The 25448-nt window shown below is 45.2% G+C and overlaps 8 protein-coding genes across 8 annotated transcripts; 4 read left to right on the top strand and 4 right to left on the bottom strand.

The window, feature by feature from the left end:
* Positions 1-252: 252 nt before the first annotated feature.
* SERLADRAFT_467845 (uncharacterized protein) lies at positions 253-2237 on the top strand (the record flags this gene model as incomplete). The annotated part of the gene is made up of 10 exons (XM_007318431.1): positions 253-445; positions 515-633; positions 692-777; positions 844-1002; positions 1063-1087; positions 1141-1172; positions 1230-1449; positions 1500-1549; positions 1625-1781; positions 1844-2237. 9 exons carry the CDS (start codon positions 520-522, stop codon positions 2000-2002), a joined length of 1002 nt encoding a protein of 333 aa, XP_007318493.1.
* Positions 2238-5862: 3625 nt separating this feature from the next.
* Positions 5863-6057, bottom strand: SERLADRAFT_389783 (uncharacterized protein; the record flags this gene model as incomplete). The annotated part of the gene is made up of 1 exon (XM_007318430.1): positions 5863-6057. A coding segment is annotated over one exon (155 nt), but the record flags the coding sequence as incomplete, so codon positions are not given.
* Positions 6058-6106: 49 nt separating this feature from the next.
* Positions 6107-6745, bottom strand: SERLADRAFT_449248 (uncharacterized protein; the record flags this gene model as incomplete). Its single annotated transcript, XM_007318429.1, has 2 exons — positions 6107-6628; positions 6710-6745. The coding sequence occupies 2 exons, from the start codon at positions 6743-6745 to the stop codon at positions 6107-6109; spliced, it is 558 nt and encodes a 185-aa protein (XP_007318491.1).
* Positions 6746-7858: 1113 nt separating this feature from the next.
* On the top strand, positions 7859-8968 carry SERLADRAFT_467843 (uncharacterized protein; the record flags this gene model as incomplete). Its single annotated transcript, XM_007318428.1, has 4 exons — positions 7859-8193; positions 8251-8369; positions 8419-8828; positions 8886-8968. 2 exons carry the CDS (start codon positions 8316-8318, stop codon positions 8536-8538), a joined length of 174 nt encoding a protein of 57 aa, XP_007318490.1.
* A 631-nt stretch (positions 8969-9599) lies between these two features.
* Positions 9600-11065, bottom strand: SERLADRAFT_467840 (uncharacterized protein; the record flags this gene model as incomplete). The annotated part of the gene is made up of 2 exons (XM_007318427.1): positions 9600-10332; positions 10382-11065. 2 exons carry the CDS (start codon positions 10943-10945, stop codon positions 9868-9870), a joined length of 1029 nt encoding a protein of 342 aa, XP_007318489.1.
* A 70-nt stretch (positions 11066-11135) lies between these two features.
* Positions 11136-13514, top strand: ATG17 (uncharacterized protein; the record flags this gene model as incomplete). The annotated part of the gene is made up of 10 exons (XM_007318426.1): positions 11136-11434; positions 11501-11563; positions 11635-11961; positions 12016-12256; positions 12319-12397; positions 12448-12574; positions 12632-12824; positions 12892-13055; positions 13112-13251; positions 13321-13514. The coding sequence occupies 9 exons, from the start codon at positions 11222-11224 to the stop codon at positions 13163-13165; spliced, it is 1461 nt and encodes a 486-aa protein (XP_007318488.1).
* Positions 13515-13731: 217 nt separating this feature from the next.
* SERLADRAFT_467835 (uncharacterized protein) lies at positions 13732-15317 on the top strand (the record flags this gene model as incomplete). The annotated part of the gene is made up of 5 exons (XM_007318425.1): positions 13732-13768; positions 13836-13917; positions 13976-14828; positions 14889-14962; positions 15021-15317. The coding sequence occupies one exon, from the start codon at positions 13987-13989 to the stop codon at positions 14806-14808; it is 822 nt and encodes a 273-aa protein (XP_007318487.1).
* A 5729-nt stretch (positions 15318-21046) lies between these two features.
* SERLADRAFT_438083 (uncharacterized protein) lies at positions 21047-21361 on the bottom strand (the record flags this gene model as incomplete). Its single annotated transcript, XM_007318424.1, has 1 exon — positions 21047-21361. The coding sequence occupies one exon, from the start codon at positions 21359-21361 to the stop codon at positions 21047-21049; it is 315 nt and encodes a 104-aa protein (XP_007318486.1).
* Positions 21362-25448: the final 4087 nt, after the last annotated feature.

Genomic DNA, 25448 nt, shown 5'->3' with positions numbered 1-25448 from the left:
CCCGGCCTGTGTTGTACGAAATTGGCGCCGACTATGCGAAACTACCACGTGTCCTCGAGCATTTGATTTTTCGATTTTTCGATTCGTTTTCATCGTGACACTGAGACACTTTCAGTGAGGATCGTATAACTAATGGTATCAAATAGGTTGTGGATATCGTACTGGCAGTAATTAAAGCCACATCAGCGACAGAGATTGATTCGGCTGACAGAGACTACATGACATTGAGCTTCTGTTCCTCCCCAGAATCCCAGAATTCTTGCCGGAACGTGTTGCGACTACCTTCGGCACATCGCGAACTACCAGCTACTGTACCCCAAGTGGATGTACCACGCCAGCCAACGTGGGCGTGGATGTGCGATGACGAAGCCTATCTTTACAGAACCCCGGTATCTCGGATAACAAAGATCCTGGGGAACATATATAAATGCTCATGGAAATGATGGTAAGAAATCATTAGCTTCCATACCACTCATACTCAAGCCTCATATATCTACAACCCTTTCAAATACAGACATCATGTCTTACCCTACTCGCAAGATCGGCAGCACCGATGTTTCTGCTATCGGCTTTGGTGCAATGGGTATATCCATTGGATACGGTGCCACTGAAGCAGACGAAGAGCGCTTCAAGGTAATTCAGCAAACATTTCCTCCGTCAACGCCAGAGCTAATGAGATGTATTTCACTAGGTATTGGATGCTGTTTATGCGAACGGTTGTACGTTCTGGGACACCGCCAACGTCTACGGAGATAGTGAAGATCTGATTGGCAAATGGCAAGTTTCACGAAGCTTATCTTGTTCTACTACATTCATTCTGACCATCTGTTACCTCAAATCCAGGTTCAAACGCACAGGAAAGCGCAATGATATATTCTTGGCCACGAAATTCGGGTTCACGGCCACAGGCATCAATGGAAAGCCAGAGAGCGTCAAACTTGAATTTGAGAAGTCGATCTCAAGGCTTGGCGTTGACACCGTTGATTTGTACTATCTTCACAGGTGAATTTTACGAGTTTTACGGATTGATTCTGAAGGGGCTCTTACGCATTTTTTGTAAAGGCCTGATCCTTCCGTCCCTATCGAAGTAAGTAGCATATGTTGGTATCATTTTGCTAACAATCACTGATCACCTTCTAGTTGACTGTCGGCGCCATGGCAGAACTAGTCAAGTGAGGAATATCCCACTTCCTTGAATTTAGATCTCATCTGACGACATTATCTCGTAGAGCTGGTAAAGTCAAATACCTGGGACTCTCAGAGTGTTCCTCTTCCGGCCTTCGCCGTGCCCACGCGGTTCACCCCATTGCTGCACTACAAGTTGAATATTCACCGTTTACACTTGACATCGAAGACGACAAAATTGCGCTGCTGAAAACGGCTCGTGAGCTGGGTGTGCAAATTATTGCGTATTCGCCGTTGGGACGAGGGCTGATTACTGGCCGATTCGTGAGCTCCTCTTATGTCTGCGGTATCAACATTGCTAATTTAATGGTTAGAAATCCCCTGACGACTTTGAGGCCAACGATTGGCGGAGGACTGTGCCAAGGTAAGTTTAGCTTGGTGATATTATTCACCGTGGGTTCACTATCAACGGGTATGCCTATTTACACTTTATCTATAGATATTCGAAAGAGAATTTCCCAAACATCAACAAGCTTGCTGACAGCCTCAAGAAGATCGGCGATACGTATAGCGCAACAGCTGGTCAGGTTGCCCTTGCATGGTTACTCGCGCAAGGAGACGACGTTATCCCCATTCCTGGCACGAAGAAAATCAAGGTATGCCTCTTTTTATATGAATATTTTTCCACGGGGGCTAATTCTACCGTTCCGTCCTTTAGTATTTGGAGGAGAATTTAGCTGCTGTGAACGTGAAACTTACTCCCGAGGATGTTCAAGCCGTGCGCACTGTTGCTGAAAAGGCAGACTGGGCGCAAGGTGATCGTTACCCTGCTGGGTATATGAATCTCATCTTTGCCGACACACCAGAGCTCCAGTGAAAATCGACGCAATAGCTATAATAATTGTTTTATGTACGTCTTTAAGTGTAGCGTGATGTGGTGCTCGAGAAATCAGAGTACATTCGTTATTGTGTGTAAATACCGGTTGAATTGAACCACGAGTCGGCGTAGGGTTTGACCTGACTTCAAAGTCTTTCGCCATACGAAGATAACAGTTTTTTTTCTTGGAATCACCGACCTCTATTATCCTTACTATCTCGCAATTTATTGGGGGACTCTGGCTGACACTGCATATGTCGTGTTTATATTGTCAATATTCGGCGCTAGCGACTTTAAAATGCTATTCTCAGGCTTTGAAGTTGGCCGTACTGCTGCTCTCATTCACCAGATAATTCCTGACACGTCCTGCTTTATTCCCGAGAGGACGCGCATCTGATCACTTATAACGGGACCTCCAAGGTGTAAATTTTTCTAGTCTCATCATGCAACGAAAGACATTCGTTCCATAAGGTTCCTCGAGCGCACGATCAGTGTGCGACCGCTCGACTCAAGTAGGCTTTGAAAGCAAGCTGAAGAGGGTAGTGTTTTTTGTATTCATAGCATGCTCGTTACAGCTAGGCTCGTGGCCCCGATACTCTTCAAGTCTACAGTACTTTCTCAATTCCTCGATTCCAACTTGTCGTCTTGAGACTATGGGTGGGATCCGGACGAACAAAAAGCCGCTGGCTTGACGCAGTTTTCTGTACTGCAGGTGCACTGTCACTGCTGTCAAAATGCCGATGCTGCAATTATACGTTGCGGCCAAAATAGCACTATTGTTACGGTGAGTGGGTTGTTGACTATCGGATCTGTGTTTCCGACACAGTGAAAATGGATGTCATGAAACTAGTTGACTAGTCCGGTGAAGATGGGCTTTCGTGGGGAATATCGGGGGAATGGGACTCTGATCGGTAGCGGGAATCGTCTAAAAATGAGAGCAATGATTATTGTAAGCCAATGAGGGAAGGTAAAGTCGACCATATAAGAGACATACATTGAGTGTTAATCAGCGGTATCGAACATAATAAAGGTAGCATAATATCTCTCCTATGTATTGTCTGATGACCAACGATCGTCGTGCCTATTGACAGCGCTCTATTCCAATCTCTGTGCATCCGTTTGGGGCGGTTTTCTCTTTCAATCGAACTAAACCCTGAGCCTGTTATATACTCTTCAAAGAGTTTTACGATGGACACGATCTCGAGAGAGCGAGCAAGCATCAGTGGTGTCAATCCATCGTCGTCTTCCAAATCAACACGAATGTCATTGCGCGCAAGAAGAAGGCTCACAGTAGCCTCCCGCGAGCTCGAGCTCGCAGAGTTGTAATCGACACCGCGTTCTCTGTCGATACCTAGGACTGCGCAGTGCAGTGGTGTCTGTCCCTTCACGTTCTTCAAATTTGGTGCGATATTATAATGCGAGAGAAGCAAGGAAGCTACATCGTGATGTCCAGAACGCACTGCATAATGCAGTGATGAGTTTCCATTCTTGTCTTGCAAGTTCACGTCAATCCCTTCTGTAATCAGAAATTTATCATGTTCCTCCGGAATGGTGTCTATAAAACGTACCTCTGTTACTAAGAAGAGGTTCGCATCCATTTTTTTCGCCGCTTGAACAGAACAGAAAGGTCTGACCTTGTTCATGTTTCCAATTCACATTTTTGTCGTCTCTTGCTAGCAACAGCTTGACAATCTCTACATTTCCTTTCTCAGCTGCGAATGAGAGTGGTGTCCGGCCCTCCTCGCCTTCCAAGTCGGCCGCCCCAGCATCACCTCCTGCCAGCAACAGCTTGATAATCTCCTCTCTTCCATGCTGGACTGCGTAGGAGAGTGGTGTATGGCCCCCTTTATCTTCAGAGTCGGCATGTACATCATCCCTTGCCAGTAGCAAACTGACAATCTCCTCGTTCCCATGTTGGACTGCGTAGGAGAGTGGTGTCCGACCCTCTCCATCTTTTGAGTCGGCCTGTACATCATGCCTTGCCAGTAACAGCTTGACGATCTCCGTTCTCCCAAACCAGAGTGAAGCTATAAGTGAGAGTGGTGTCCTGCCCTCTTCATCTTTGGAGTCGGCCTCCACATCATCCCTTGCCAGCAACAAACTGACAATCTCTGTTTGTCCATGCCAGGCTGCAAATGAGAGTGGTGTCCAGCCATGGTCATCTTTCGAGTCCGCCTCCACATCATCTCTTGCCAGCAACAGCTCGACGGTCTCCTCCACTCCATGCCGGACTGCATAGGAGAGCGGTGTATGACCCCCTTTATCTTTAGAGTCGGCCTCCACATCACCACTATCTAATAACAAACTGACAATCTCCTTATTTCCATGCTGGGCTGCGTAGGAGAGTGGCGTCCGGCCCTTTCCATCTTTCGAGTCAGCCTGTACATCATGCTTTGCCAGTAACAGCTTGACGATATCCGTTTTCTCAAACCAGAGTGAGGCTATAAATGAGAGTGGTGTCCGGCCGTCTTCATCTTTGGAGTCGGCCTCTACATCATCTCTTGCCAACAACAAACTGACGATCTCCATCTGCCCATGCCAGGCTGCAAATGAGAGCGGTGTCCAGCCCTTGTCATCTTTTGAGTCAGCCTCTACATCATCCCTTCCCAGAAACAGCTTGACAGTCTCCTCCCTTCCATACTGGACTGCGTAGGAGAGTGGTGTATGACCCCTTTTATCTTTAAAGTCGGCCTCCATATCATTCCTTGCCAGTAACAAACTGACAATCCCCTCATTTCCATGCTGTGCTGCGTAGGAGAGTGGTGTCCGGCCCTCTCCATCTTTCGAGTCAGTCTGTACATCGTCTCTTGCCAGCAACAACTTGACAGTCCCCTCTCTTCCATGCTGGACCGCATAGGAGAGTGGTGTATGGCCCCCTTTATCTTTCAAGTCGGCCTCCACATCATCCCTCTCCAATAACAAACTGACAATCTCCTCGTTTCCATGCTGGGCTGCGTAGGAGAGTGGTGTCCAACCCTCTCCATCTTTCGAGTTAGGCTCCACATCATCTCTTGCCAGCAACAACTTGACAGTTTCCTCCCTTTCATACTGGACTGCGTAGGAGAGTGGTGTCCGGCCCCCTTTATCTTTAGAGTCGGCCTCCACACTATCTCTTTCTAACAACAAATTGACGACCTCCTCGTTTCCATCCTTGGCTGCGAACGAGAGTGGCGTCATGCCTCTTCTGTCTTGTGAATTTACGTCATGGCCTCTATCGAGTAGCAAGCTCACCACCTCCACTCGATTCATGTCTGCTGCGATGTGTAGAGCTGTTTTACCCGACCAGTCATCTCGTTGGTCTACAACAGCTCCACTTTGTAGTTCATATTCAATGGTTCGAGCTAAACCCCAAAAGGCGCATATGTGTATCACGCAGCCATGGGAGTCCGTGAACCGTGCATTCCGCAGATTTTTAATGTTCCGTTCGCAGTGAAGAAAATCATGTATTATGGCCTTATTTGTATCTTCAACAAGACCATGTGCATGGTATCCCCAGTTGTTCGCAGCATAATAGCTGAAATCCCCACTGAATGGCCAGCCACCAGCAGGTGGCGGTAATGACAAAGCTTTAATGCAGATATTGATAAGTTCGGAGGGAGGATTTGAGCATAGCCATTCCTTATATGTGCTGAAGTAATCCTGCGCAGTGTAGTCTAATGGAGCGGCGATCAGAGGTAGCTGTTATTGGAATTGTGGACTGCTCACGAATCAGACGAGCCACAGAACGTTCTTTATCGACCACAACTAAACCAATACAGGCCCCCAATATGGCGTTGATATCCACGAGGTCCTCACCGCTGATTCCTAAACCGCCACGGGAAAGCGTCACAGCTTCTTGAAGTCCCCTATCGCTCAGTGGTTCTTGAACATAAGTGATGCACATAATAGCCGTCAAAGCGAGCTCGCGGCGTTTCTTGTCTAGTTTGTTGATCCGGATCATTGTTTCGTCGTAGGCACTTTTCACCCCATGGGGTAGATTTTTGAGAGCATTCCGGACCTCTTTACAAGTAAACATGTTTTCCAATGACCCTACATGCAGACGGCATAGGAGAAACCTTATCCAAGATTGATATTAGCTTATTCAAGAAAGATTCAGAGAAGCACTCACATGCCATCTGTATGTTTCGTAACGCCTTCAACAATTTCTTCTCTTAAAGGGGGATCTGTAGCGATGAGCCCTTCCAGTGTTGTCCCTGGTAGGATATGGCCTTCGATATACTGGCGTATATCTGATTCATGTGCACGAACGTGCATACACAAGGCGTTACGAAGGGCATCCCCTATTGACTTGATATCGCGTGAAGTCACCAGGAGATGACATTCAAGGGATTGGAGCTTTTTGAGCAGTTCATAACGATTGGCACCAAGTTCTGTAATTTCATCCAAAGCGTCGACGACAACAAAAACTTGCGAAAAACGTTTGATTTCCGACATTAGTGTCTTGTGAATCTCTTCCAGAGTTGGACGGTAGCATTTCTCCCGATGGGATTCATAACTACTGGCGACATCTTTGAAGGTACGAGAGAAGTCTTCAACAAGTTGTTTCAAAAGACTTGCAACAAGGTCGTAAACTGTTGGTTGCTCTTTGTAGTTGCAATAAATGTAGGCCACAGCAGTATCAATGCTCTTGTGTTTTTCGGTGAGAGAATTAATGATATGTGACCTGAAAGATTTGTCAGTGTGGGTACTTGGTGTTCGCTAAAACACTTGCGCAATAACGGTTTTTCCAGCACCGGCTGTCATAATCAGAATCAGTTACATAGGATATCGTGGTGATCAAGTGATGAGTACTTACGAATCCCGGGGCACCACAAGGTTTTGTATTTCGTATCATCTTTGATCCACTCCTTGAATGTTTCATCATCAAATACCCAGTCTCCGGTTCCCTCTCGTCTACTTCCGTAGACGTCGCTCTGTGTCTGTCGGAAATTCAAAGGAGTTAACCACTTAGCCAGTTCCTTTCGCTCTTTTATGCGAAACGAATGGATATGTTAATGTTGCTGAAGAACATGCGATAGTACAACTCATACCGTTATATCTGCTGTAATTGTTAATTACTGTATTGTCGCCATTTATTTGCTGGCCATGAACTTCACTGAACATGCTGTGGCGCGCATCGACGGACGAAGCTTGGGCCATCATACCCTGAACGTCCACACCTTGAAACATCAAGGAAGTGAAAAGTATCCTGCTTAGGATAATACCACGACGGACAAGAATGTGAGTCAGAGGGCAGTCGTGATGGGTGGGGAGGAGGGGGAAACGACTGTGTGACGGTGCCTTCGGTCGTAATACAAACGCTGAGGCGTATCAGCAATAGGTTCATTGACGCTCAGGCTAACGTTGTACCTTAACGCGTCTATTATGAATTCTGACAATGTGATTCGGTTTGAACGTGGTTCAGCATTGGCCCCTTCGCTTCAAAAAAACGATTTTAGAGGCAAGTACTCTTGATTAATAACATTATGATTGGTTTGACTCACTTGGTGGATATAGCCAAACAGATGCAGAAGCGTTCGACCAGTCAAGGACAGCCTGCATTCGATAAGTTACTAGTATATGGCTGCCAGTGGTGGCACGAGCCCCCGAGCATTTGGATACCGATGCCAGTGTTTCCATCGTGACATTTTCCTCAATGGTTCGTATACAGCTAGCACTGGAAAGAGTAGGTTGTAGGTATCGCAGTTTTACTTTTTAGAATAAAAGTACCCTAAGAACTACATCAGTACCGAACGGAGGAAGATCCTAGACTAGCTCAGCCACCGGTTCTGATCAAGGTTCTGACAAGGATCTTTGCCTGAATACGACTACGTTCGGCACCATCTTGAATTAACAACTTCAAAGAAAGTTCCGATTGTGACAAAGGGCCTTCAAATGCCAAAGGAAAAGAACCCGACCACAGGAATTGGGGAATCCTGGCCAAATCTCAAATTGACATCGCAGAACAACAGTCAGCACTAGATGCGTGGAAGAAGGCACAACAATGGGCCCACCAAGAGGACCACAGACCTACTGCTAGGAAAATAAATGTCAGCACAAATAAGAATGCAAGGGCTCCTCTGTACTTCAAGTGGATGTGCTACGCCAGCCAACGACCTACGAGGACCCGTGAAATGGTGAAGCATCTTTGCAGAGCCCCAGTGTCTCGCATAACAGAGAACTTGGAACATATATAAAAGTTCTTGGGCATAGTAAGAGGTCATTAACTTCCATATCACTCATATTCAAACCGATCCTTTCTATTACAGATATCAAGTCCTAGCCTACTCGCAAAATTGGCAGCACCGATATTTCTGCTATCGGCTTTGGTGCAATGGGTATATCCGCTGGATATGATGCCATTGAATCAGACGAGGAGCGCTTCAAGGTATGTTCAGATTCAGAAAACGCTTTCCCCGTTAATGTCATCTCTGGAGGTAATGCAATGTTTTTTACTACTAAGTGTCGGACGCTGCTTTTGCGAGCGGGCACGTTCTGGGACGAAATTCGGGTTCACGGCTATGGGTGTCGATGGAAGGCCAGAGTGTCATAATTGAATTCGAAAAATAAAATCTCTAGGCTTGGTGTCGACACACTCGACTTGTACTATCTTCACAGGTAAATTGTATGCACATTGGTTGTGAAAGGCACGTTGTTCTATAAAGGCCTGACCCTTCTGTCCCCATCGAAGTAAATGGTATATGTTGGTCGATTTGCCAGCATTCGCTAATCGCCTTCCAGTTGATTGTCGGCGCCATGGCAGAACTTATCAAGCGAGTGTGATATCAATTGAACACCCCACTCTTTGAAACTAAATCACATTTTACGACGTTATCTCAAAGAGCCGGTAAGGTCAAATACCTAGGCCTCTCAGAGTGTTCATCTGCTTTGCCGTGCCTAGCAGTCCACCCCATCGTTGCATTACAAGTTGAATATGCACCATTTAGGCTTGACATCGAAGACGACAAGATCACGCTGCTGAAAACACCTTGCGAACTGGACGTGTAAGTTATTGCGTATTAGCCGTTGGGACGAGGGTTGATTACTGGCCGATTCGTGAGCCATGTCTGCGGTATCAACATTGCTAACTTAATGGTTAGAAATCCCCTGACGATTTTGAGGTCAATGATTGGCGGAGAATCATGCCAAGGTAAGTTCAGCGTAGTGGTAGTCTCTACCTTGGATTCCCAAGTAACGGTTATACCTATTTACGCTTTATCTGCAGATATTCGAAAGAGAATTTCCCAAACATCAACAAGCTTACTGACACCCTCAAGAAGATCCGCGACACGTATAGCGCAACAGCTTGTCAGGTTTCCCTTGCCTAGTTACTCGCGCAAGGAGACGATGTCATCCCCATCCCTGGTACCAAGAAAATCAAGGTCCTTTTCTATAGAAACTTTTAATTTTGCCAGGGGCTAATTCCACTGTTCTGCCCTTTAGTACTTAGAAGAGAATTTGGCTGCTGTGAATGTGAAGCTTACCCCCAAGGATGTTTTAAGCCGCGCGAGCTGTTGCTGAGAAAGTAGACTGGGCGCAAGGTGATTGTTATCCCGCTGGGGATATGTGTTTTATTTTTGCCAACACACCGGAGCTCCAGTGAAAGCTGACCCAATAGTTGTAAAAATAATTCAAGTATGTCTTTTTGAAGGTACATGTACGATACATTGTAAACTTCTACACAAGCATACAATCGACCAGTCTATGGAATAGTGTAGTGCTTGCATTTGCACTTTCAACATCCTAAAGCACGACTTCGTCAACAACCAAACTGAAAATATACTGTACCGATACAAGTTAATATCTATCGCTGGAATACAAGTCCGAGTGTGAATGATATACAATATCACAAGTCCGTAGTCAATCTTTCAGTCTCAAGACAGCCGTCAAACCCAACCACGAGTGCCCTTATTAACAGGATTACGAATCTGTTTGCTTGCCACGGGTAAATGTGCAGCTGATATCTTCCTTCCGGCCCTCCCCTCTTGTTCCTCCCACTCTACGTCTTCCAAATATTTGTCTACAGCTCGCGCTTCCAAAGAGCAAGCACCAGTAGAACTACCGCCTATCTCCTTCGCCTTCATTGCATGTGACGATTCCTCTCCCGGGTCGTCCGCGAGGGCAACATATGCTTTAGCTATCCGCCAGTCTGTTTCTTTCGTCAACATCTGTAATCGTCTTCCAGCCTGCTCACGGACGCGCTTGTCTCTCTCTTCCACATTTACGGGAGGAAGTGGTTTAAGTGAGCGAACGGAAGGTGGAAGAACGAGGGATACGCGGGTGTGGAGGAGGTGTGGTGTGGTGCTGAGAGTACTCGGGGGCAGGTTGTTCAGGCGGCAAAGGTCACGACCCTAATTACATGTTGACGAAACACGTAAAGTGTAGTGGAGAATCACTTACATTCACACCTAAACGGAGCGCGATGCCTTGTAAAGTATCTCCCCGCTGGATTAAATAGCGCGAAGGTGCTGCTTCAATGACAGGATTTGATCTATCTTCCATTGTCTCCCCCTCTCGATGGTTGGCGGAGGTTGAAGAGGAGGTGTGAGTAAACGATGACTCATTCTGCGCTGTATAGGGGGGTGGAGGAGAGGATCTCAGAAGTGATCCAGACGGTATTGTATTTTCTAATCCATCATCTATATCGTCATCGTCGTCACCAATCACAAAGTTATCCTCGTCCCGAACTGCACCGTCAATATTGGGTGTCTTTGTCGCTGAAACTAGACCACTGGCTGTACCAACCACATCCACACCACCCAGACAAGACAAACAAGGGTTGTACCTCCGCAGACGCGGGTTGGCGGAGAGACAAGATGGACAGATAGGGCGATTGCAGCACGATGTTATGAATATATCGTTGTCAGTGTTGCCCACGACATGTTTGGAGCGCGGTGGGAGAGAAGAGGAGCATGCTAAGCAGAGAACTGCAGAGCGATCCACGTAAGACTGGCTATCAGGCATGGCAATGATATGGAGGTAGTCCTCCTTGAATATCTACAGTTGGAGGGCGTGGTCAATAGATGAATAAATTATAACCAGTAGATGGCTGTTGCTGTAAACCTTGACCGCAGAACTTGAGAACCGGAAAGACTGCGGCAGCCACCGCCCACGTGCTACCGCCGATATGAGTAACGGAAATCCGTTGCCGACCGAACTTGAATCGGTGACAGTACCTTTGACTTCGGTTCGGTTGTACACTAATACTTGCTCTTGAGCTCGTTGTCAGCAACGACGAGCATGGCCTCATCACCACCACTTCCACCCACCCCGCTTGAACAACCTCATCTCGTCTCCCTCGTTCTTCAGTCCAAGAAAGCCTTACAGCATGGAGAGCAGCTCTGCTCAAAGGCAAATGCGCTTTCGAACACGTCCGCTCAATGTTCTATCGACGTACTCGCCCTCGACGCCAAGGTCAAATGGTTAAGCGATGCAGTCCTGGAACAGCTCAAGGTGAATAGCTTGCGTGTCTGTAGTCGAATTTGGACACTCTCTGATGGCCGACCGCTTACACTTTAGCTTGCGGCCAGTGTGGCGAAGAGTATTGAATACAAACGCGCTCAACTAGACAAGCAAGTTCGCGTATGTATATGAACCTGTCATTTAACTGTCACTATATTTGTTCCTTACGAAGTAGCTTCGTGGTTTTACAGGAATGGGACACTGGGCGCACTCGACGGACAAATGCGCTTGATGGTATACTTGAGTCACTAGGCGCCCAGCTAGTACCACCAGACTTCCACCAGCCATCCTCTGAGTCTTCTTTGTTTGGCAGTCAACACTCCGACCTTGGTGCAAATGGAATCAGCGGTATATTCAACGCAGACCACAGTCCTACCGCCACCCTCCGTGACAACGCTTTTGAGCGCAAAGGCAAGCGAACAGATCGGACTAAATGGAAAACCTTGCGAGATTTTGTCGATGAGAGGGCTATCGAAGATGTGCTAGATTCTTTGGAAGGCGAAAGGACCAAACTGGATGTATGTATATACGTCAGTGCCAGAGTTGCACCTCACTTTCTCACCTGTGCTTAGGACGTCTTGGCCTCAACATACGACTATCCGGAGACTCTGTTAAACACTGTGTCGTCTATACGTGAATCTTTGCCTGAGTCGTCAGCTTTGCCCTCGATAAGGGATATAATTATTTCACAGGAGAAGATTTCGACCCAAATGGCCAGTCACCTAGAGAGCCTTGCCGCCCATTACGATCAGATGGCTGGTGCTCTGCGAGAGAGTGAAGCAGGAGAATCATTTAGCGAAGAAGACTTACAAGGCTAGTCACTTACGTGTCTGACCAATTATCCAGTCACGATATAAAACTTTCTATCACTGCAGATATGAACCGCGATACCAACGAGCTTCCATCTATAATGTCAGAACTGGAAGAAAGCATGAAATCCATAGAAGCAACTCAGTAAGTGCAATTCTATATACTTAGTTACCACTGCTATAATGTTATTTAAGTGAGCAACTGTTATCAGCAAAGGCTTTGGGAGAGCAGCAGCGGGAAGTGCATCGAACCACTCTGGATGACCTTGATGAGCTAGGCGAAATTATGTCCGAGATGCTTCAACGACAGCAAGACGTTGTGGTAAGCTTCAGGTCGTATTGTTATCCCTTTTCGTGCTGAAATCCTCTCTCGTTTCAGGACGAGTGTCGAGAACTTTTAGACGGCTTACAGCAACAATTATTAGTCATCGACGACCTTTACCACAGATTTGTTCAGTACCAGGGTTCCTTCAACAAATTACTTGTCGAAATTGCGCGGCGACGACAATACAAAGAAGCCGCTGAGAGGATAGTTGAGGGAATGATGAGACAGCTGGATGCTCTAACGGAAGGTAAGTCACTTGGCTTTGTGCCTTCAAGATTACAGCTCATTGCATATTGCGGTGTAATCGTAATCAGAGGAACGTCACGTTCGGAATGAATTTAATGCAGATCATGGCGCTCATATCCCCGCTGATATCTGTTTATGCATAGAGAACATGCCGACTAGATGGGAAGTGGTTCCTTACGATGGAGATTTACTGGAGACGCTCCCTGAAATCGATGATGACATTTTAGCTCAGGTGTGTTTCTTGTTGTAATACAGTACGAGTGAAGTTGCTCATAAAGGCACTCTAAGGCAAAGGATAATTCTGATGTGAAAGTATCTATTCCAGGAAGTGAGAGTTTATAAAATATGCATTCTGCTATGGGACGTTTGTCCCGTTGCATGTCTCATAACTCTTATCTCCGGTCTTGCGGAGCCACATTCGAAGCGAGGTACGAGTTGAGCTGCGTGTCATTGTCTGTTGTATTTACTGATCCTTCCAAACCCACTCCAATTTCAAGTGGAAAGCGTGTTGCTTTCCTACACTTCCTAGAACCTCATGAGTGGGAGAGTACCAACGACATTCTTCCCATATCTTGAGCTGTTCCATGTGCTCAATGTCAGCTAAATATAATAATATTGTTGTCAAAATCTGTGATGCTTTACGTCCAGTTTAGCATAGTCAAAGTCAACGAGATGGACCGCACACAGCATCAAATTACTTGATGTATAAATTAGGGGCTTAATCGTGCGGGTTGTTAGTCGGACCTGAGTACATTTCGGCCGCGGCGCGGTCACAGTGATACTTCTTCAATTTGGGTTCTGCAACTACACTTGAAGGATGCAATACAAAAGCTTAGAGTGATCAACGTCAGATAATGGCAGTCAGCCTTTGAACCAGTCAAGGTTGAACGTCGAATGTAGAGAATGTGTCGTGGAAAGCATCAATGTTCGATCAATGTTGGCACGGTACGTTTACTACTGTCCCGAAACCGAGCCCGGGCCAGACGCTCATGGCTTCTCATATTACGGATAGCTTGACGCCTGTTATAAGCCTGCCGCACGACGAGCGTTCTTCTTCCCCAGCTTCTTGCCGTCCCACTCTCGTCCACAAACAGGTGAGGCGTTTTAACTTCAATTGTTTCGCGTAGAGTTCTGACACCTCTCACTATACAGGTCATATAGTCATGGCTTCGGAAACTAAGGTCATTCTATGGGGCTTTGGCAAAGACTCGAAGGTGCCCAGTCCTTCTGCGTTTTGTCAGAAAATGGAGACCTTCTTGCGGTTCACATCCACACCGTACGAATTCCGTGCGACTTCTTCAAGCAAAGCACCGAAACATAAACTGCCATACGTCGACATCCACCACGACGGCAAGGTTGTGACAATCGCTGACTCCCACTTCATCATTCGTTATCTCATCGAGAACGGCATATCCAGTGATCCAGACAGTGAAGCCAGTCTCACATCCGTACAAAAAGCCGAGTCTCGAGCATTCCAAGGGTACTTGGAAGAGGTCGTCTATCCAGCTATCGCCTACGAAAAGTGGTTCGACGATACTAATTTCGCGACTATGATGTCAGAAGTGCCAGGAGTCGCGGCTATTCCATGGATTATCAAGCCACTCGTCGTAAAATGGGTGCGAAGAAGCGTTCAAAAATCATTGTGGAACGCGGGAGTCGGAAGGCATTCTCGAGACGAAGCGAGGATGTTGGAGAATGAGGGATTTGGAGCTTTGGATGCACGCTTGTCCCTTCATCCATATTTCCATGGTGATAAAGCTACGTTGATCGATATTATGATTGCGGGTTTGTTGACAAGTACTTTGGGCACGAAGGCCAATCCCTACTTCTACGACATGGTCGTGAAGAGTCCTATTCTTATTTCCTTCTGTCGGCGCATGTCGGTTCCACTCTTTCCGGAGTATGAGCAAGTGATCCTCGATATCGAAAATGCGGAAAAGGAACAAGGCAAAAATGAAGATGCTGTAGAGACCTCCTCTTCGTAAGGTGTGTTGTGATGACTCTGGTAAGTTTGACTACTCTAATAGTTTGCTTAGAAGCTGAGATTATACTCAACTTTTCGCAGATACTTTTTTGTTGGATGACCCCCAAAGTCAAGTTGCAGTCATCCACAGTGCGCTGACATCATTTCGATTTAAAGTAAGTGCGGTGTGGTAGTATTACTTGACTATAAAAATTGGTCATGATACGCTGTCAGTGCTAGTAATCGTTGTAATTGCCAACCTGAAATCTATGAAAGTATTGAGACTATGTCAATGTATATGACAAGTCTTTCATCGAGGCACATAAGATTTCCAACCAAGCTGGCACTGCACTTTGAGCCCTAAAAATATCAAGGGTTTATACCCAGGCTCCTCCCAACCCACACTGTTTCGAGAGAGGAGGAGATATTCCTAGAGCATAGGGGGAAAAGCATGGAGTAGTGTTATTAATAGATGTTATATTTATATTTCCCACCCAGCACAACCTTACTCTCCCAGCGGCTTGCACTCACACCAAGCAACTTTTGTCACACCCAAAATTGATGAAAAAGCCTGAAAGTGAATATTTGATTGTATGTTTTGCATGCAAATATAAAAATATGTCAACAAAAATACATTATTCAAATAAAATCTTGTAGGTCCAGAATACAATCAAAAAATTTACCTACTTTCTGGCTTTTTTTATTAATTTTGGGTGTGACTTAACATTTGTAAATAGTGGCCAGCCACAGTGATGGTGATGGCAGAATCAAAAAATAATAAGTATATGTGTATTATCTTGAAGCTCCTTCCATTGTATGGCTGGATTGATATTGATAGACCAGCTTGTGAGAACACATGTACACTGTTGGTTAACCCGTATATACAGTATGTGCGAGCTTTGAAACCAAAAGGCTGATCTTGTATTCATGACACATCTGGGGCGCCTTTTTTGCGCAATATATCCAATAGACTTGCACCAATTATATCCAAAAGCTTTGAAAACTTGTATAGCACCTATATACTTAGAGCCTCTCTTAGATGTGGGAGGGTGATACAGGCCAATACAGAAAGCCAGAGTACAGTGCATCCTTTAGTAGAGTATACAGTAGATAATTTGTAGCAATACTTGTTTGAGGCATTGCCAATAATTACCAGAGGCATGCATAATAGGTATATGGTACATATTCTACAGCTGCCTTTGAGACATAGCACTGAGATACTTATCTGAGGGCTATTGTGTCAGAACTGTGACCTTACAGAGTATGGAGATGGAGTAGGGGGTAACGGAGTACAAGATGGGGAATTGGCTTAGCTTGTTGTCAAGCACCAAAGTTGATTGGTAGCATGGACAGGTGTCAAAAATGAAGCGAATATTCAAAAAGACTTGCCTTTGCGCCACACAGGCACAGTGTTACAATAACACAATTTTCGGACCTTTAAATTTCATTCTCCTCTTTAACTTTCTTCTATAGTTTTTGCACACTGTCACTACGAGCAATTGCCAAAATAGCAAGTTGCAACAGTCTAACACCAGAGATGCAAATGGAAAACTTTCACCGGTGTGCTCCAAGATTGAACAAAGAATCAAAAGGTAAAAATATACATGTTTGGTCTTTATCTATTCTTCACTGCTAGTCTTTGTGGGATTGCATTTCCCTGTCGCACAAAGGGAAAGATAAGTGGCAGCTCTGGAACAGCCAAAATTATCTGCAACAGTCAAAGAATAGGCTTACTGTGATTATGATGTTACGGTCATATCCTAGAACGGGATGGTTTGGCTCATCCCATAAAGGAATAGTTATGCGATATTAGACCCATTGTTTACCTTTTCACTCCCAATTATGGTCCGGAGCATAGCCATAGTAGGCTTTCAGTCAGCGCTGTGCTTTTGGTATGTCGCACCAAGTGGTTTCGGCGAATGCTCGTAGTGTGTACTATGTGGCACTTTCCTTTGTTCAAACTCCCCTTTTCTCGCGCTGCACTGCTTTTCTTTACTTATAGCTACAAAACTCTCACGCAGTGGAGCTGGCCACATGGGCTGTGCCCCATGACATCATCAGCCACTGCTTCTATCAACTGTATAGTACATATGTACAAATAACCTGTAGTAATATAAATACCCAATAGATCCAGGAGACTCCTCAGCGAGTTCTCCTGTTGTATACCCACAACTAACTCGGTCCTACCTAAGGGGTAACTACTCCCTCATCTATACTCTTTTGCTTGTCTGAGTTGTGTGCTAGAGTAACTAACTCATGGTTGTTACACAGTGCCACGTGGAATAATAACTAATATTGCCTTTTTTGAACTTGTGGCTGATCAGCACCACCTCTATTAGGCAATCCAGTCACACTCACCTTTGCTTTTCCATTTGGTACTTTCTGCATTTCGGCATTTTGGCAAATTTTTGCTTCGCCACTGGCTACACATTGCACCCTCGCTTTCATCGTCCTCCATTATTTTTTTCTTCTTTACTCAGCCCCACCATGGGACCATTACTCTCTTTCTTATTCTCACCTGATGGTTGCTTCTGGATCCCCATTTTAGTTCACCTCCTCGTCACCTCCACCCTCCTCCTCCTCATCTTCTTTGCTCTTCCACCATATCTGATGTCACCACTCTCTATCTGCTTCCGTCGCCGATCCGTTGACTACCACGTGCCACTGCTGATATCAGCAAAGCCCCGGCGGCCGGTCCAAATAGGGCAACAGGTCCATCTTCATGATATCGATCTTCCATCATATACCATCAAAATATCGCTCGCTCGTCTCGCCTGGTTGGAGCATGGGTGGGTAGTTTTTGAGCTGGAGAAGGTTCATCCCCTTGCGTTGTCGATGATGAGAACTGTTGTTAGAAAACCACACACAAAACAAACTAACACACAATCCTCCCAGATTCCATGGAACTTGTTTATGGGCTTTGCCTCCTAGAACAGTGGGTGCTCTGGTTGTTCGTGGGGTGGTACATATAATGATCCTTCAAAGTAAAACCCAGAGATGTATGGGTGTGGGTTTTGAGGAGGAGGGATAGTTGAATTTATAGAAAGATAGGGGGTTTGTGGCGAGTATAGACGAGCACTACCTTGCTAATCGTAGCACAAGGTAGGTTTGAGAACAACGAGGATGACGAGGTGACGAGGTTCCCAGTGATAGCAGGCTCCTGACGCACAAACTGTAGTGCTCAGAAGGACTCTAATCGAAGGGGATGACAATCACTTTCAAAAGTGACGAGTGACGATGACAGCAGTTAACAGTGGTAGAAGTGGGAAGTGTTGTGACCACACTGGATCACAAGTAGCAGTAAGAAGTGGACTTAAGATTAGAGAAGAAGTCTGGAATCGAGTTCTTGTTTTTTTTTTACAAGGTAAAATACAGGGGTTTATATAGTAAAAGAGAAGTAGGCTATGCACAGTATAGCTGTGCAAAAAGAATGAGAAAGAATATGAAGGAAGGAATGTACGCTGACGAATCCTGCGTAGGTAGTACAGGATAAGATTGTCAAAAAAAGAAAAGAAAGGGATAGAACAATAAATGCTGTGAGTAATATCACAGGTTTGTACAGCCATAAAGTAAAGTCCAATAGCAAAAAGAGAGCAGGAAAATCATGATGTCATGGGAAGATGCAGTAAAAAAAGAGCAAGGCAAAACACTATCAGTATCAATACAGTTCCTTTATTGTCAGTCAGGCATTCTAAAAAAATATGTGTCCATAAAAATGATTCAAAAATCAAAAATAATCGCACTGTAAATGAATGTTCTGCTGAAAAAAAAGAAACTGGAGCCACCGGTCCACCACCTAGTCCAAATCTGACAGTTCCATGGCCTTACCAATGGACTGGTTGTGTTGGACCACCTGATCAAACGAGGGAGGGAGAGGAGTAGTTCCAATTTGGAACAAGTGAGTCCCAGGCAGCGTGTGGTAGGTGTAGCTGTAGCGAAGACGATGGACAAATGATAAGTGTACCCAAGTGAATGGGACAGCGATGAACATGGGCGACGCAAGGGGATGAACCTTCTCCAGCTCAAAAACTACCCACCCACGCTCCAACCAGGCAAGACGAGCGACCAATGTTTTGATAGTATATGATGGCAGATCGACGTCATGAAGATGGACCTGTTGCCCTATTTGGACCGGCCGCCGGGGCTTTGCTGATATCAGCAGTGGCACGTGGTAGTCAACGGATCGGTGACGGAAGCGGATAGGAAGTGGTGACATCAGAAATGGTGGGGGTGCAAAGAAGATGAGGAGGAGGAGGGTGGAGGTGACGAGGAGGTGAACTAAAATGGGGACCCAGAAACGACCGTCGGGTGAGAATAAAAAGGAGAGGAAGGGGCCCATGGTGGGGCTAGGCAAAAGAAGGGGAGTAAGGGAAACGACAAAAGCGAGGGCGCAATGCAATGTGTAGCCAGTGGCGACGCGAAAATTTGCCGAAATGCCGAAATGCGGAAAGTACCGGATGGAAAAGCAAAGGTGAGCGTGACTGGATTGCCTAATAGAGGTGGTGCTGATCAGCCACAAGTTCAAAAAGGGCAATATTAATTACTATTCCACGTGGCACTGTGCCTGTGTGGCGCAAAGGCGAGTCTTTTTGAATATTCGCTTCGTTATTGACACCTGTCCATGCTACCAATCAACTTTGGTGCATGACAGCGTTGCCTATGTACATCACTGTCCCATTCACTTGGGTACACTTACCTTTTGTCCATCGTCTTCGCTACAGCTACACCTACCACACGCTGCCTGGGACTCACTTGTTCCAAATTGGAGCTACTCCTCTCCCTCCCTGGTTTGATCAGGTGGTCCAACACAACCAGTCCATTGGTAAGGCCATGGAACTGTCGGATTTGGACTAGGTGGTGGACCGGTGGCTCCAGTTTCTTTTTTTTCAGCAGAACATTCATTTACAGTGCAATTATTTTTGATTTTTGAATCATTTTTATGGACACATATTTTTTTTAGAATGCCTGACTGACAATAAAGGAACTGTGTTGATACTGATATTGTTTTTCTTTATCCTCTTTTACTGCATCTTCCCATGACTTTATGATTTTCTTGCTCTCTTTCTGTTTTTGGACTTTATTTCATGGCTGTATAAATCTGTGACATTACTTACACAGCATTTTTCGTTTCATCCCTTTTTTTTCCTTATTTTTATGATCTTATCCTGTACTACCTACACAGGATTCATCAGCATACATTCCTTCCTTCATGTTCTTTCTCATTTTTTTTGCACAGCTATACTGTGCATAGCCTCCCTTTGTTTTTCTATATAAACCCCTGTATTTTGCCTTGTAAAAACAACAAGAACTCCAATCCAGACTTTTTCTCTAATCTCAAGCTCACTGCTCTGCTACTTGTGATCCAGTGTGGCCACAACACTTCCCACTGCTATCACTGTTAACTGCTGTCATTGTCACTCGTCACTTTTGAAAGTCATTGTCATCCCTTTCGATTAGAGTCCTTCTGAGCACTACAGTTTGCATGTCAGGAGCCTGCTATCACTGGGAACCTTGTCACCTTGTCATCTTGTCGTTCTCAAACCTACCTTGTGCTATAATTAGCAAGGTAGTGCTTGTCCATACTCGTCACTAAGCCCCTATCCTCTATAATTCAACTATCCCTCCTCCTCAAAACCCACACCCATACATCTCTGGGTTTTACTTTGAAGGATCGCCATACGTACCACCCCACAAACAACCAGACCACTCCACTATTCTAGGAGGCAAAGCCCATACACAAGTTCTGTGGAATCTGGGAGGATTGTGTGTTAGTTTGTTTTGTGTGTGGTTTTCTAACTACAATTCTCATCATTGACATTGCCCCATCATCACCTCTCATTGAGAACAGGATTGTTGTGGCCTGAGTAGCAAGATCTTGACCATGCGCAGCAGTCGCCAGTTTGGCATTGTACTTCAGAGAGGACTTCCAGAATGCATTCAGGCTGTCCCACCAATGGAACTTTGCCTGAACACATTCTTTTCAAATCAGTACATAGAACCTGTAAATAAAAATCAAAAAAAAACATACCAATAAGACTATTGAATTGATCATCAGACAGGTCTCCTGATATAAGGCCGCTCCCAGTTGACCCTAAGTCACGCAAATGTCCCTTGTATGTTTTGCTGAGGCTAACAGGATGTGAGCAGATACTTGGAGAGAAAATATATGTACTTATATTGTTAGATGATTTTGGACTGCTTTGCCAAAATATTTGCAATGATGATCAACTGCAACACGGAGATCGACATTAGAGTCATGTTTAAAAACATGCCTTGCTATCCTTCGATGCAATGAAGCTTTCATGTACTTGGTAGTTCAACACTTCCCAGTTTTCTTTTTTTGCAATGGCAGTAGAATCTGAAAAAAGAACATATCTGTATTTAGGGTGCTTTTCCAGCCACTCGACCAGTATATCTGTATGAGAATTGGTCCAGTTGATCTGGGCAGGTCTAGGGAGATTACCTTGTTTCTGAAGAGTGTGTTCTGATGCTGTCTGACAGCTTGTATCAGTGGTGATGAAATCGCTGGGATTGTCAGAGTCGCTAGTGTCATGTTTGTCATCAGAGTGCGCCATGACTTGCACAAGAGCAAAGGAAAGCTGACGGGGTGGCACCCAGGATTGCAGCACATAAGATTGAAGCACTGATTATAGTTGGAGTTGTTTAATTCAATTTTTTGAGGAATATACCAAAATATCAGCCCGGTGATCTCCAGGTCTGCTCTTTGGCTATTTTCAAGATAGATGATGTGGCCCAGCTGAAAGCTGGACTGCCTTGATCCTGGGGTTTAAGTGCTTTAAGCAAGGTCCCTTCAAAATGGACCTTGAACAAGGCTATTGCGTAATGTTGTACATAGTGGAATGTCAACACTGAACTACACGGACATCACATTGCTACACACTGAATCTTTACACCACCAAAACAGGTAGTGTAATTAATAATATTTGACAAAAAAGTAGAAATAAAGTTTTATTTATGTCCTGCATGAGCCCTGTCGGTTGCTGGCAACAGCCAAATAAAAAAGATTTTATAGTGGCCTGGTGAGTGCGCCTGCCTGAACGATAACTTCAAATATTTCTGAGATCTATGAGAGTCATTAATTTGCACTATTGCTATGCCTGTAAAAATTTCCAAGATATAATCCTTACAGATATAATGTTTCAGGCCTTAAGAATAGCTTTGCATTCAATATATATATTGGAAGTTCACAACATTGTATATATATTGTAGCAAACTGCAAAACCTCATCAGACGCTTCGGGTTGCTCACAGTAATATAATCCTAGTGCCACCAGATACCTCAAAACATGTAAGACAATCACCACTAAGTACAACAACAAGAGCATGTACAAAAGGACTACAAAAGCATGTCAAAATTCTAATTAATCAAAAGATGCGGTGCTGGCAGGAAAGTATGAGCAGATCTTGAAAATCCTGCGAGATGATGGCCCTAGCAGCTACATGAGCAATCTGCTTGCTATAAGCTACACCCTCTACTGAATGCTGAGGGTTTTTATTGTTCATTTCAGCCATCCAACTGTTGAGAAATAAATCTTCCAGCAAAATCTTTGAGCTCCAACCAGACCAGTCACCAGCAGGAAAATCTGGATATGCGGCCACAAATGCCATCCAAAATGCTTCTTGGCCCCAAATCCAAGCATGGCAACAACGGTAAACCACATCCACAAGCAACCAAGTCTGAACCCCGGCCACTAAGTTGATCCAGCACTGACTGCTTCCAGGATCAAATGACAACTGGAGGGGGAGGAAGGGAATTGGCCGGTTAATGTTCTGCAGGGAGTGAGCAATATATTTGGATTAAAACAATAGACTTACATCTCTATTACTTGACGCTCCTGCTCCTGTATGCATGTCCCTTCTACTAAACAAAAACTTGATTGGCGACATTTGGAAAATGGGAGTCAGGCCTGTCCACTCATTAGGTAGAGTGACCGTTAATTTTAAAGGCTACAAAAGAGGGGGGTGGGGAAATCAGTACTGTCAGTCAAGATTATAAAGCCAAGAAACTCACAATTTCACCCCAAGGAATGCGCAATGCAGGTACTGTTAGAATATACTCTGACATACCAATACCCCATAGGATAATACCTCTGATTTGTAAGCCAGCCCAGTATGCAGCAGCTATTCTGTGTAAGATGTCCGTGGTTGCATGTCATGTTTAAGATCCTACATTGTAACCTTGGCCATATAGCTCAATTGGTAGAGCAGCTGGCATGTATCCAGAAGGTTCCAGGTTCAATCCCTGGTTTGGTCATTATCCAATTTTATCAGGTACACCACCAGTAAAACATATTGACAGGTTAAATGGTTGAATCATTAGATTGGACTCGTCTTCAACAACAGGGCAAGTGTACAGGATGATTGATTCTGACATAGTGTCAATGTGGACAGCAAAATGAGAGTTGAGCTTGGACTTTGGGAAAACTCTGGAAACCTGGAAACCGGCACATTGTCATGCACCAAAGTTGATTGGTAGCATGGACAGGTGTCAATAACGAAGCGAATATTCAAAAAGACTCGCCTTTGCGCCACACAGGCACAGTGCCACGTGGAATAGTAATTAATATTGCCTTTTCCGAATCTGTGGCTGATCAGCACCACCTCTATTAGGCAATTCAGTCACGCTCACCTTTGCTTTTCCATTCGGTACTTTCCGCGTTTCGGCATTTCGGCAAATTTTCGCGTTGCCACTGGCTACACATTGCATTGCGCCCTCGCTTTTGTCGTTTCCCTTACTCCCCTTCCTTTGCCTAGCCCCACCATGGGCCCCTTCCTCTCCTTTTTATTCTCACCCGACAGTCGTTTCTGGATCCCCACTTTAGTTCACCTCCTAGTCACCTCCACCCTCCTCCTCCTCATCTTCTTTGCTCTTCCACCATATCTGATGTCACCACTCTCTATCTGCTTCCGTCGCTGATCTGTCGACCACCACATGCCACTGCTGATATCAGCAAAGCCCTGGCAGCCGGTCCAAGTTGGGCAACAGGTCCATCTTCATGATATCGATCTTCCATCATATACCATCAAAATATCGCTCGCTCGTCTCGCCTGGTTGGAGCATGGGTGGGTAGTTTTTGAGCTGGAGAAGGTTCATCCCCTTGCGTTGCCTATGTACATCACTGTCCCATTCACTTGGGTACACTTACCTTTTGTCCATCGTCTTCGCTACAGCTACACCTACCACACGCTGCCTGGGACTCACTTGTTCCAAATTGGAGCTACTCCTCTCCCTCCCTGGTTTGATCAGGTGGTCCAACACAACCAGTCCATTGGTAAGGCCATGGAACTGTCGGATTTGGACTAGGTGGTGGACTGGTGGCTCCAGTTTCTTTTTTTTCAGCAGAACATTCATTTACAGTGTGATTATTTTTGATTTTTGAATCATTTTTATGGACACATATTTTTTTAGAATGCCTGACTGACAATAAAGGAACTGTATTGATACTGATAGTGTTTTGCCTTGCTCTTTTTTTACTGCATCTTCCCGTGACATCATGATTTTCCTGCTCTTTTTTTGCTATTGGACTTTACTTTATGGCTGTACAAACCTATGACATTACTCACAGCATTCATTGTTCTATCCCTTTCTTTTCCTTTTTTTGACAATCTTATCCTGTACTACCTACGCAGGATTTGTCAGCGTACATTCCTTCCTTCAAGTTCTTTCTCATTCTTTTTGCACAGCTATACTGTGCATAACCTACTTTTCTTTCACTATATAAATCCCTGTATTTTACCTTGTAAAAAAACAACAAGAACTTGAATCCAGACTTCCTCTCTAATCTCAAGTTCACTACTCACTACTACTTGTGATCCAGTGTGGTCACAACACTTCCCACTGCTACCACTGTTAACTGCTGTCATCGTCACTTGTCACTTTTGAAGTCTTTATCATCCCTTTTGATTAGAGTCCTTCTGAGCACTATAGTTTGTGCATCAGGAGCCTGCTATCACTGGGAACCTTGTCATCTTGTCGTTCTCAAACCTACCTTGTGCTATAATTAGCAAGGTAGTGCTTGTCCATACTCGTCACTAAGCCCCTATCCTCTATAATTCAACTATCCCTCCTCCTCAAAACCCACACCCATACATCTCTGGGTTTTACTTTGAAGGATCATTATATGTACCACCCCACGAACAACCAGAGCACCCACTGTTCTAGGAGGCAAAGCCCATAAACAAGTTCCATGGAATCTGGGAGGATTGTGTGTTAGTTTGTTTTTGTGTGTGGTTTTCTAACAGCAGTTCTCATCATCGACACCGCCTTAACCCGAATCATCGCGAGGCCTTTTCAGGTTGTGAACGCCATGCACTGTCTCTTGAATCTCGTTACCACTCGCTTGACACCCGAATGCTTCCAGGAGTTGATCAGTTGTCCACGAAACCGGTTCCTTATCCACTGAATGTAGCAACGGCCGCCGTCTCGGATCCTTGTCCAGAAGCATCTTGATGAGCTGTCTAAAGCCAGAATATCCGCCTTCATCCACCATCCCACCAACGAACTGCAAAACCCTCCCACAGGACCACAGATCCGCTCGTATAGGACTGAACGCCCATGGCGGCTTGTCAGCGTCGAGCACAATTTCCGGAGCGCTCCATTCCAGAGTCCCACAGGACCTTGCGACCATGTCATCTGCACCAC

The sequence above is a fragment of the Serpula lacrymans genome, assembly GCF_000218685.1.
Source record: "Serpula lacrymans var. lacrymans S7.9 unplaced genomic scaffold SERLAscaffold_7, whole genome shotgun sequence".
NCBI lineage: Eukaryota > Fungi > Basidiomycota > Agaricomycetes > Boletales > Serpulaceae > Serpula > Serpula lacrymans.
Note: the sequence above shows the minus strand (reverse complement) of the source record. Positions and strands in the feature narration are given on the sequence as shown.